Source organism: Temnothorax curvispinosus, unplaced genomic scaffold (genome assembly GCF_003070985.1).
Source record: "Temnothorax curvispinosus isolate PA1 unplaced genomic scaffold, ASM307098v1 QBEX01004802.1, whole genome shotgun sequence".
In the NCBI taxonomy this organism is placed as follows: Eukaryota; Metazoa; Arthropoda; class Insecta; order Hymenoptera; family Formicidae; genus Temnothorax; species Temnothorax curvispinosus.
In genome coordinates, this window is record NW_020214582.1 from 117,100 (window position 1) to 128,587 (window position 11,488).

At 37.8% G+C, this 11,488-nt stretch overlaps 1 protein-coding gene across 1 annotated transcript; it reads left to right on the forward strand.

Annotated features, from left to right (window-relative positions):
- Positions 1-5,465: 5,465 nt before the first annotated feature.
- On the forward strand, positions 5,466-9,161 carry LOC112454137 (transcription factor Sox-1a-like). Its single transcript, XM_025015370.1, has 2 exons — positions 5,466-7,225; positions 8,735-9,161. The coding sequence occupies exons 1-2, from the start codon at positions 6,245-6,247 to the stop codon at positions 8,750-8,752; spliced, it is 999 nt and encodes a 332-aa protein (XP_024871138.1). The 5' UTR covers positions 5,466-6,244; the 3' UTR covers positions 8,753-9,161.
- Positions 9,162-11,488: the final 2,327 nt, after the last annotated feature.

An 11,488-nucleotide genomic window follows, 5' to 3' on the forward strand; every position in this document is an offset into this window, starting at 1 on the left:
CGTCCGCGCCTGGTTTCCGCATTAATTGCGTCTCGACGACGCTCGCACTCCCTCCCCTCCCCCTCTCTCTCCTTCCCCCCTCTCCTTTTATACAGGGTGTTTTCAAAAGGATTAGTGTCGACGCCACGAGCCGCATAATTCGACCAAAACCCCACCCTCAGAGAAATCAGATCGGCAGCTAATCCATCCTTAACTCAGCACGCGCTCACTAGATCGGAAGGAAATCTCGGGAATCCTTTCTAAGGATTGGAAGGGCGATATTTGCCGATAATAGATGCGTTACGTGTTAACACGACGTCACCCCGTATGACCTCCGCCGAAGACGATCCGAGCCGCGATGCGACTAACTGGCGTTGCGTCAAAAACTGAAACAAATCCGCTTTATTTTCTTCTTTTTTTTCGGACGGCCTTCTCGAAAGGGAAAAAAGAGATTCGAGCGCTCGCGTAGATCGAGAAACTCCGAATTACCGTTTCCGCGTTCCGGCGAAACTAAATCTCGAAGAGGGTTCAATCCATTACGTCGCTCTCGGACGCGCCCTAAGGATTTCTAAAACTTCCGTCCGGCTCTTATACGGAAGAAACACCCCGTAGATCGCACCCGTGCACGTGTGCCTGCTATATGTGCACGCAGCGGATTTCAGCGCAAGTCGCACGAACGGGTTCTAGGGTTGCACTTGGTCGACCCTTTCTGCTCTACTACACCCTCCCGCCCTCCCAACCTCCTTTCTCCCTCCTTCTCTCTCTCTCTTCGTCCGATCTCCGCCGTTGGATACAACCCACCCACCTACGAAAACCGGGGAGGCAGTCGCTAATTACGCAACGCGTTCGTGCGTGCTCTTCGGGGGTGGCGATGTGGCACCGCGATGGATCCGGATTTCTCTCCTCCGCTCTCTCCCTCCACCTCTCTCTCCTCTCTCTCTCCGTAGCGCACCCATGATCTCGCACGGGCTCTCCTGAACCCGTGCCCTTACTCTCCTCATCTTGCACCCCCTTAAGCTGCGTCCCCAACAAGCGAGTGCGAACAGCTCATAATTTGTTACCTGTGACATTTTTTAAATCTATCGTTATGTATTTTCTAATTCTATACTTTTAGAATACTAAGAGCGATAAGTTTATTAAATCATAAATAAATTAAAGAATATAAATTAGATGATATCACTGTTATAACCATACAATTAGTTAAATTATCGAAAATTTTGGAACTATAAAAACTTCCGCAGTTTTCAATCTATTTTTTAAATATTCGAAAATGTTTAGTCCTCATAATCCTCAGATTTTTTGGAACATTGAAATTCTCTAGCGCCGTAATTGTACACCGATAGTCACTTGCGAACGAAGCTTTATCTGTCTGCTCTCACACGCCTTCGCGATCGCCCATAATCAGCCAAATGCGGCGCTTCACCTGCTGCGAGCGCGCAGGACAAAGCTCCCAGCAGTTCCTGCCGGTTTGACATCTCGCCCCGTCGGTCGAGCAACCAACTTAATTTGCAGGATCAATGTCGGGAACGCTGCGTGGATAATCCCCCGCGCATCCGAATTACACGCTCCGCCTGTGTGCGAAAGACGTTACATCGTCGCGCCGGGATTATTATTAATTAGCTGTACCTTAATTGCCGTCTAAGCGAGATCATCGAATTTTTATCGCTCGTCGTGTAGAGTCGCGAGGATTATTCTGAGTCATTAAAAGCCTCTGGAATTGTTACAATAGAATTCTGAATTTTGTAACCAAATCCTTAATAATTTCGCAAATTCAAATACTAGATGTGCGTGGAATCGCGTAACTGATTTTTTCTCATCAATGGATAACACAAAATTTTCAACTGTTTTAAATATTTATTAAATGGAATATTCGAGTTCTGTATCTCTGCGAGTCCTTTGGAGTTAAATCTAAAATGAAATTTAAGAGCGATCATTAACGCAAGGACAACGAATTTTCATGGACGGGCACGAACGAAGACCCACGAGAGGAAGAGGGGAGGGGGGAGACGCGCGAAGAGAAGGGAGGACAATATCGGGCGGGCTATACTTAAATTACCTAGGAAGCATTCATACGTGGGATAAGCATTGTCATCCCAAGGGATTGTCTCGCAGACACCTCACGGGTACGCTTTATACTGCGGGGGTGCCGCAAGAGTGGAAGAAGCCTGAGGGGTTGAGAGGGAGGGGGCGAGAGAAACCTTTATTAGGTAGATAAGCGAGATGCGAGTGCGTTATATAGATGCCCATCCTCGTTTTACTCACTTCAATGCCTAATGGAATTGAGTTCTTGCAAGGGAAAGAGCCTCCTCCCTCTCTCCTCCCTGTTCTCCACCTCCTCCTCCTTCTCCTCCTCCTGTTCGTCGACCGGGCAGGGAAAGAAGGGAACGGGGGGATGGGGGGTGGCGGACGACGGCGAGGACATGAGATAATTGGTATTTTGTCTCGCCGAATCCTTTGTGCCTCGAGTTTTAATTGACTTCGAGATTTTTCAATACCAATTTGCACCCGACTGCATACGGGCAAGAATGTGTGTACAGGCGGATATACATATACGTATACATATACGTACACGTGCATTTGTATGCGCGCACGAGGTATTAGCGGAGAGGCCGACGGAATGGCGACCACGTCGCCGGATTTTTTCCGCGACGGAAGAGACGCGCTCCTCGTTTTTCCTTCCGCCACCTTTTGTCGACGCCGCGACGAGGGTGGGTTTTGTTTTTCGGGGTGGCGCACCCCGGCGAGATAATAAATTATTAGCTGACGGACTTGCTTTCCCGGATTTTTTTTTGTGTTCCAATCGTGCCGAGATCGATGACGAAGTGATGGATGTTTTCGGGAAATATTTCGCGACAGTGGACCTTATAAAAGCGGATCCGCGCCACTTGAAAAAATAATTTTGCGTCATTTCATCGCTCTCTGTTAAAGTGAATTCGACATTATTCTTTTAATTCGATTCTGCTACTGAAATGAATTTATCACACACAATTATAATGATGTATATATTTGTTAACCCGATTTGTTATAGCAAGATTATTCATACTCATATAAACAATAAATAACAGAATCAGGACTATATGTGTCTACAAACAAGATAATTATATTCTTCTCCCTGTTTAATTTATGTATGCTTATTCACGCATATTTATTTTTACAAACAATAAAATGTATATTAAACAGATGTTATACAACATTAGACAACAGAATTTTAAGTAAAAACGCCAATTAAGATTTGCTAAGATGATATGCTATCAAACAATAACCCGAGAACAGAAAAGTGTTTGATCGCGGAGGAGACGAGAAGAGACGTCGAAAAAGCAATCGTAATACACGAATACACACAAAGCAACTAATATCACCGAGGAAAAGAGAGAAAGAGAAGCGAACTATTGCGATCTATTCGTTTGCATCACTGAATGTCCTCCGGTAGCCAGAAAGGCGAAGAGGATGGGTCAGGACGACGGAGGGGCGATACGAGATTGGGAAAAGGGAGCAGGGCGCTCTCTCCTTTCGCCGCTTTTCATTCTAATCCAAGTGCCCTGTCGTCGAGAGGATTTTTTGCATTGTACCCGCAGATTTCCCATAGGAGGGTAACCGTCAGATTTCGCCTGGCATTGTTTCACGGAAGCTGTCGCTCTCCTCTCCTCCTCTCCTCTCCTCTCCTCTTCTTCTCACTCTTTCTGTGTGTATGCGCGTGTGTGTGTACGTAAACTAAATAGGGTCGAAACTCGCTCTAGAGCGGACTCCCGATTGATTACTCGTCGACGACGAAAAGACGGCGTAAAAGGGGGTTGCGCGATAAGAAAACAACACCAAACGCTCACTCGATCATTTTACGTTTCGCCGATGTATGAGACTGTGCAAATATTGCTTTAACATACTGCTTCGTGAACTCGTTCTTTATCCGTTCATCAGAGAAAATTAAAATTAATATTAACAATATTAATTTGTAACCATTAGAAAATAGCAGATTAGTACACATTATAAGAAATTGGATATATATGTATTATTGCCTGCAATTTTTATTTAAAATATCTTTTCCTAAAATAAAACACAATTGCAATAATTGGAATAATAAATATTAAAATGATTCACATTACACAGAATTTTATAATTTGCACCCACCAATTACGATAAGGTTATTCCAAAACAAATCAAAAAGTCTTAAATCATTTTTTTTTCTCCGAAGCTTAACTAAGAAGATATTCTTAATTAAAGTCCATCCAATCATTTTTTAAACGGACTTACATCTGTGAACCACGCGTTTCGCATAGTGTATAAAAATACAGATGAAACGTAGGTCACGAATATCCGTCTAAAGAACGGCGCTGATTGAATAAACTTTAGTTAAGAATACTGCCTTAATTAAGCTTCGGAGAAAAAAATAATCCAGGACTTCTTTTATTGAGAAATAATGCTATATAATTGATGAGTATATGAATTATAAAACACACAGTATATCAATTTTTATTATACATACATATATGCATTATGTATGTGTCCTTCTATTAAGTGAACTTGTGTTGTTTCCTCTTCTTTCTTTATCTTCATATCTTCAGCATCAAGTGATCTTCACTGTTACTTCACTGCTACTTGTACTTTGTATATCAGTCGTGAGAAACTTTCGGAGGTTACTGACGAAAAAAAACGATTCTTCCAAGACGATCTAGCAAGTAACAGAAGCTCCTTGGAAGTTTTGTCCCGCCTAGTTCTTCTCCCTCCACGTGCGTGTCTACGTGATATATAAAAGAGAGGGGAAGCGAAGTGTATCCCACCATTAAATGGCCAAAAGTTAAAAGACTAAAAAAAAAGGTGGTAATGTAGTCACAATTAAAGGGACCTGATAGTTTTAAATTGGCAATCGGTTTTCAGTTTAGCTCTTACCGTTGTGCATAGTTGAAGTCTAAGTGAGAACGATGGTTCTAGTGCGATTCAATTTTACTGTTAGTGAAAATCGAAAGAATTTGCTGCAAATGAGATTACACGATGCGCACTATTACATATCTCCAGGGACGAAAGGATTACGAAAATCCTTACCCTGATCTTTCTTTTTTTTTTTAAATTGCAATTACTGCGCGACGTAACCCCGCGGTCGCGCGACGGTACGTGAACGGAGCCAGTCAATAACGGCCGGTCTATGCGCTATTTGTACTTCGTCGTATCGAGGTAATCGATAATAATAATTGCAGTCCGCGCGGTATATCGCGCCGAAGTGGCCCGCTCCGCTCCGTACTCCGTCGTCGCAAGCTGCAAAGTAGGGTGACAGAGGGCGACGAAGTGGGACGAAGCGCAGCGGAGTTACACGAAAACGGGGATCCGAGGACCAATGGTGCACGAGGGGCCGGTCGATGGGTGGTCGACGGATCAGCCGGTCGACCTTCGAACACGACCGGCCAAGCTACGCCCATAAACGTGGGTCGCGCGTGGGGCTCGCATCGGACACGACGGAGAGGGAAGAGAGAAGGACAGTGCCGCCAGTGCCGGGACAATGAGTCAGCTGTATGGCACGCTAGGCAGCTCTCAGTATAATTCAGCATCTGGTACACACTAAGTCAACCAAACTCGCGATGAAAACGAATATCGGAGCACAGACAGTAGAAAGATAGTAGTGCGTTTGGTCGCCGGGCAGTGATTTGGTGGTAGAACACACACACACAATAGTCTGTCAAGAAAAATCTAATTTATTATCGGATTTTTATAATTTTAAGTGAGAAAATATTGTTCACTACCATAGTAACAAAAGCCAAAGAGAAGAAATCCTTTCTTGATAATATATTGTGTCCATCGGAGTCAAGAAATCCAGTTGGAAAGAGAAGAAAAAGAAGAAACCGAGAAGAATCACACAACTGAAGATCATCTTCGTGGAAGTTTGTGCAATATATGTTGAACAAATAAAATAAGACGATACTAATCTGTGATGATTGTTTCTTGAAAAATTACATACGTAATTATTTAAAAACAATTTAAATCTAAGCAAAGACAAGGTTTGCAAAATGATACACTGGCTGGTTTCAAGAAAACCTCTTATTGTTAGTTAAAAGATAACATTAGCCAATTAGTACGAGAGTGTGAGTTGGAAGAATTGTAAATAAATTGAATCAGATGAAAACTAGCTCGTAAATTGAAATATCGATCCATCAATATTCACCGAATTGTGAATCGTATAAATGCCGATACGTTGTCACAGCCTACGATCGATTGTATCATTCATCAGTAGCCGTGTGTTTGTAAACAGTCATTTCAACGAATCGTTTAAGAATTATTCATGAAGGACGATTTGCGGTTAAAGATGACAAAGTATATTTCAAGTGAACAAATGCCGTACAATCCGTGCTTCAGTTCAAACTCGGACACACCAGGTTTCAACTACGGATTCGACGTGTTCTCACCTCACCATTTGCACCCGCTGTATTATTCATTTCCCAATAAAATGCCATCCGATGCCGCGGACGACACGATGAGAGATGGCCAGCAGACACATGTGCAACACGAGGAACACGTCAAGAGGCCTATGAACGCGTTCATGGTATGGTCCCGTCAGAAACGGAAGGAGATCTCTCAGGAGCACCCGAAGATGCACAATTCGGAGATCTCGAAGATGCTCGGCGTAATGTGGAAGGAGCTCCCCGTCAAGGATAAAGATCCCTACGTCGAGCAGGCAAAGAGCCTGCGCAATCAGCACATGAAAGACCACCCGAATTACAAGTATCGACCTCGGAGAAAGCTCAAGAAGATGTCAATTTCGGCGGACCCGTCCATGTACATAACTTCGAGGCACTGCTCCGGTTTCCCGCTGTCGTCGGTCTACGCTACGTCGATGGTCAATCCCTCGGCCATGCCTCGTCCGGGCTACCATCCGTACCACGGGTCCGTCCATTTTAAGGCGATGAACCCAAGTGCGTCGTCCACGGTGTCGTCGTCGACGGTTTCGGCTGACGGCAACAACAACGCGTCTTTCGACATCAATAGCTTATATCAGTTCTATTCGATGCCACCGGCGGTTGGTAATCCAACGACATTGGCGCAGCATCACCTGAACCTGAACTCGTTCTTCCCGACAAGCCAGGGTACACTGGGAACCAACGGTCTCCATTCTCAGCTGATGTTTCCTTCCACGTCCGGATCTACCGGGACCGCCGCGCACAATTATGACACCAACGAATCGCAATCTGCTTCGTTATCGGTGCCATCCACTAGGCCACTGGCTACCCCCACGGATTCCGATTGGCTTCAGAGATATGATCCGGTAAAAATTTAATGAGCAATGATGCGAATATTTACGATTTCTCGAGCAATCCAAAGTGTTCGAAAAGATTGCGAAATCTTTCTTCTCACTGAAGAAAGATTTCGTTTAATTCTAGTTCTTATTATTTTTGGATTTCCGTTTGCCAAAGGATGTAATTCTGAATTTTTTTTTGCTTTGTGGTTCTGTTTCTTCAGCGAAATAATATATTTCCATTTAAAATTCTTTGCAGGTTACTTATATATGATAAGAATAGGGATAAGAATATATAAATTCGAAATTTTCAAAAGATTCCATTAAAGAATATCGGGGAAAATTTTTTCATATTCATATAACTACGTACGTATAAAATATGTCCATATGTTTTTCTATCCCTTAAATAATTAGAAAAGTATCTTTTGCATTTTTTTTACAAAAAGGAAAATTACGAGAAAGAAAACATATGGATATATTTTATGTAATTATATATGAAAAAATGTTTTCCAGAAAAAAAGAAATAATGAAAGAAAAGAAAAAGAAACAAATCTCTAAAAAGAATTTATACGTAATGTATTTATTATTTTCAAGTCAATTCGTAAAAAAAGAAATTGTTTCCTGCATCGACTGATTCAGTTTCAACCGATAGTTTTTAGGGTATCTGTCGGCAAGGCCGTCTCGCCGTTAACGAAGTGGATAATTGAATTAGCATATTAATGCGACAGAACAATGGAATCATTTAGGCCCGGATTCGTTTTGTCTTGTTCAATGGGTTTTATTGTAGAGGATGGTTCCTGATGAATAGCCTCGACCTAACCCTCCCGCAATGTCCCGTGTTGTTTCCAAATAATGTTATCTAATCGCGGATGCACTTTTAACGCCTAGCAACAAGGGTGCTAACTTTTAGCCGAACGTGCGAAATACTAAAAAAAAAACGATATCAATAAAAATAATGTTGTCTATATAGATTAATTACAATATTTAATTTTATGAATTACGCTGCGCGAATAAAGAATTTGACTGGCAGTTAAGAGAAAGATTATTTAGATCTTGTTCGCTATCACAAACTTTACAAGTTTATTTGTTTTTAACTCTTCTTTTATTTACGTTTTAATTACGGTGTAATCTCCTTTATTTACTGAGTTGTGAAGTAACTTTTTTCTGTAATCTTTATATGTATAATATACATATGTATAATATACGTATATATATATATATATGTATTTTTATATATAAAAAAATATATAAATCCAAACCAACATATTTCTATAGGTATAAACTTTTAATGTTCCCTCCTCAGATTTTCTCTGCAAAAATTATTCAGTTTTGATAAAAAAATACTTTTTTTATACTTTTAATATTATTAGTATACAATGTAATTAATATTATACGAGTGCTGATATATTCAACATGTATGTATAGATACGTCATCTAATTAATTTATATAATTCAATAATTTATATAATTTATAATAAGAATAAAGTTTGAAATTTTAAACAAAAATAATAAGCTGTGTGTTAACTTTTACTGTTTCAGGCGGCGTATTCACGATAAATATGAGGAAATGCTATAATTACAAGATATGACACGGATTATCATGTACCTGGAATAAGCAATATATTTGGTAGTAAGGCGGTTGTATTTATGAATTATACATGCATTATAAGGAGGTGTAAGACGAACATTCTGCCAAGATGTTGTAAATCACAAATAACAAGGCTTACAATTTTTTTTACTCATTTAATTTTTTTTTTTTCTTAGATTTCAAGAGGGCAGGAAAGAAAGACAATAGAGAGCAAGGTTTTTTAATGCATGCACTTCGATGCAATTGACTATTAAACGATCGATAAATTTAATTCAGATTTAGCTTTTTTTATAGCTTTTTAAAGTATGATACGTCAATGAAAGTAATTTCTACAAATAAAAAAAATTCTTTTAGAAAAGATAATGTATGCATCATACAATATACATATAACATAAAATAAAATGATTCTTTTATAATCTTTATAAATGTCTCTATATACATTTTATTATATTAATACTTTAGTTGTATTAATATTTCAATTTTTTTAAATTTTCGTAATTTTTTTATTTCATTGTCTAACTTTACGTTTTATTTATATGAAATTATTTTTATCTTGAACATTAGTCGTGTTATACCTCCTCATAATGATGTAGAGCATGCACATTTGTACAAAATAACTTATTTTTCATTCTCCATTTGTTAGTAAAAATTATATGATTGATCAACAGATATGACAAATAGATATATATATTTACATTTAATATATATTTATGTATGTAATATTTATATTATATATATGAATGTAAATATAATTTGTATAAGTATATAAATATAAATATTTGTGTTTATATGTACATATATACATACATATTTATTCTATTAGTAGATATTATAATTGAATATAAATATATATAATAATTGATGATGTGTAGAAGATAAATCGCATTTCCTTTGTTTGTTCACGTTAGATTATACTGAATGGTCATATTAGTTGATCGATCACACGGACAAACACACGGTTACATGGTTGTCATAGGACAGTTATGCGGATAAAGAATTATTTGCTTTTTCTTTTTTCTACTCAATGTGAGAACAAGGAATGGTATTTGATCTTTTCAAGTTTTTTTTTTTTCAAAAGGTTGAACAATGAAAAATAGAAAGAAGAAGCGTAACAAGTGAAACAATATGCTATTCAGAAAATTGCATAACATTTCTCACTTATTCTTTATTCTTCCAAAGTTCTTTTCTTTGACATCCGTTTAAAATTGCCGACTTTGACTGCCGAGAATCATGGAGAGACTATTAGAGAGAATATTAAAGAGCTATTCTGGTTTAAAAGGTCTTAAAAAAAGTCTTTTTTAGAAATTTTTTGTTAGTCTTATTTTAAGAATATATTTTTATGTTTTAAATAACAAAAATACTATTTTTTTTGTGTTATACCTTGGTCACCAGGAGGTGTAAATGATCGACGGTGTCGTCAACGAAATGATTCTAGCTCTTCTATTAGGTACCTGAAACGTAAAAACCAAAAATTTTCTTATTCGGGAGAAGTGTGACTATCGTCTGAACTAGAATAAACTTTATACTAGTTTTTTATTTTTTTCGAATACTAACAAAATTATGAGAAAAACTATAATAATTTTAATAAAAAGATCACCATTTTGTCTAGAATGGAAATATTGGTTTAGTTCTGGTTCAGACGATAGGATGTAACATAGAAAAAAAGAGTATTTTTGTTACTTGAAAAATATAAAAATAAATTCTTAAAATAAGGCTAAAAAAACATGCAAAGTTAACGTTATTTTCTTTTTTGTTTTCCTACAAAAAATACCTTTTTTTTTACGATTTTTTAAATCAGAATATCTCAATAAAAGAGAATATTAAGTTACAAATGTTGCTGCCGTGACCTTCGCCGATTATATTGTGTAAAATACGAAGATCTGTGAGATAAGAAATCAACAATAATATTTATACAGCAGATTTTAGAAGCGATAATTTTGATCATTTTTTGTTAATAAAAAAACATTTAAAAAATAATTTGCTACATACACACAAATATTTATTACATCACATTTAAAGGAAAAATAAAAATCACCAATTTAATTATTTAATAATTTCTGTGTTTTAATGTTAACCCTTTCCTCGCGCAATATCTTAATCGTTAATAATCTTCTTCCGTTAAAAAATAGTATTACATGACTAACAATAATAAGCTTTTTCTATATCAAACTAAACAAATTATTCAATTAAAAAATTAATGTTGATTGCTATTATCGTTAGAGTTTAGAGTTTATAAATTAAACTTCAGAAATATCTCATCTCTGAATAAATTTTTATCGATTTTATCTCAGAGTTTAACTTGCCACATACATATATGTTGATAACAAAAAACTTAGCAGAAAGTTGTGTCATGACTCATAAGTAATTAAATATTATTTTAAAATATTTTAGGTTAAAAAAATTCAAGTTTGACAATTGCTACAGTGCAATTTAAAACGTAATGCACAAAAGTTAAGGTGCGATTTCATTGACGCTAGAAACCAGCGGCAGCGTCAAGAAAATGTAGTGGGGGAAGAAGTTCAGACCGTCTCAACTTTTTAGCGTACCGCAAAATTCAACAGAACTTCTTCCCCCATTACATTTTCTTGACGCTGCCGCTGGCATTAGACAATTTACCTTCGCCAAGGTTTTTTCTCAAGATTTATGCCTGTGCATTCAGGCAGCTCGATAAATACTCGGCTGCATTATGTTGCACAATAGTTAAA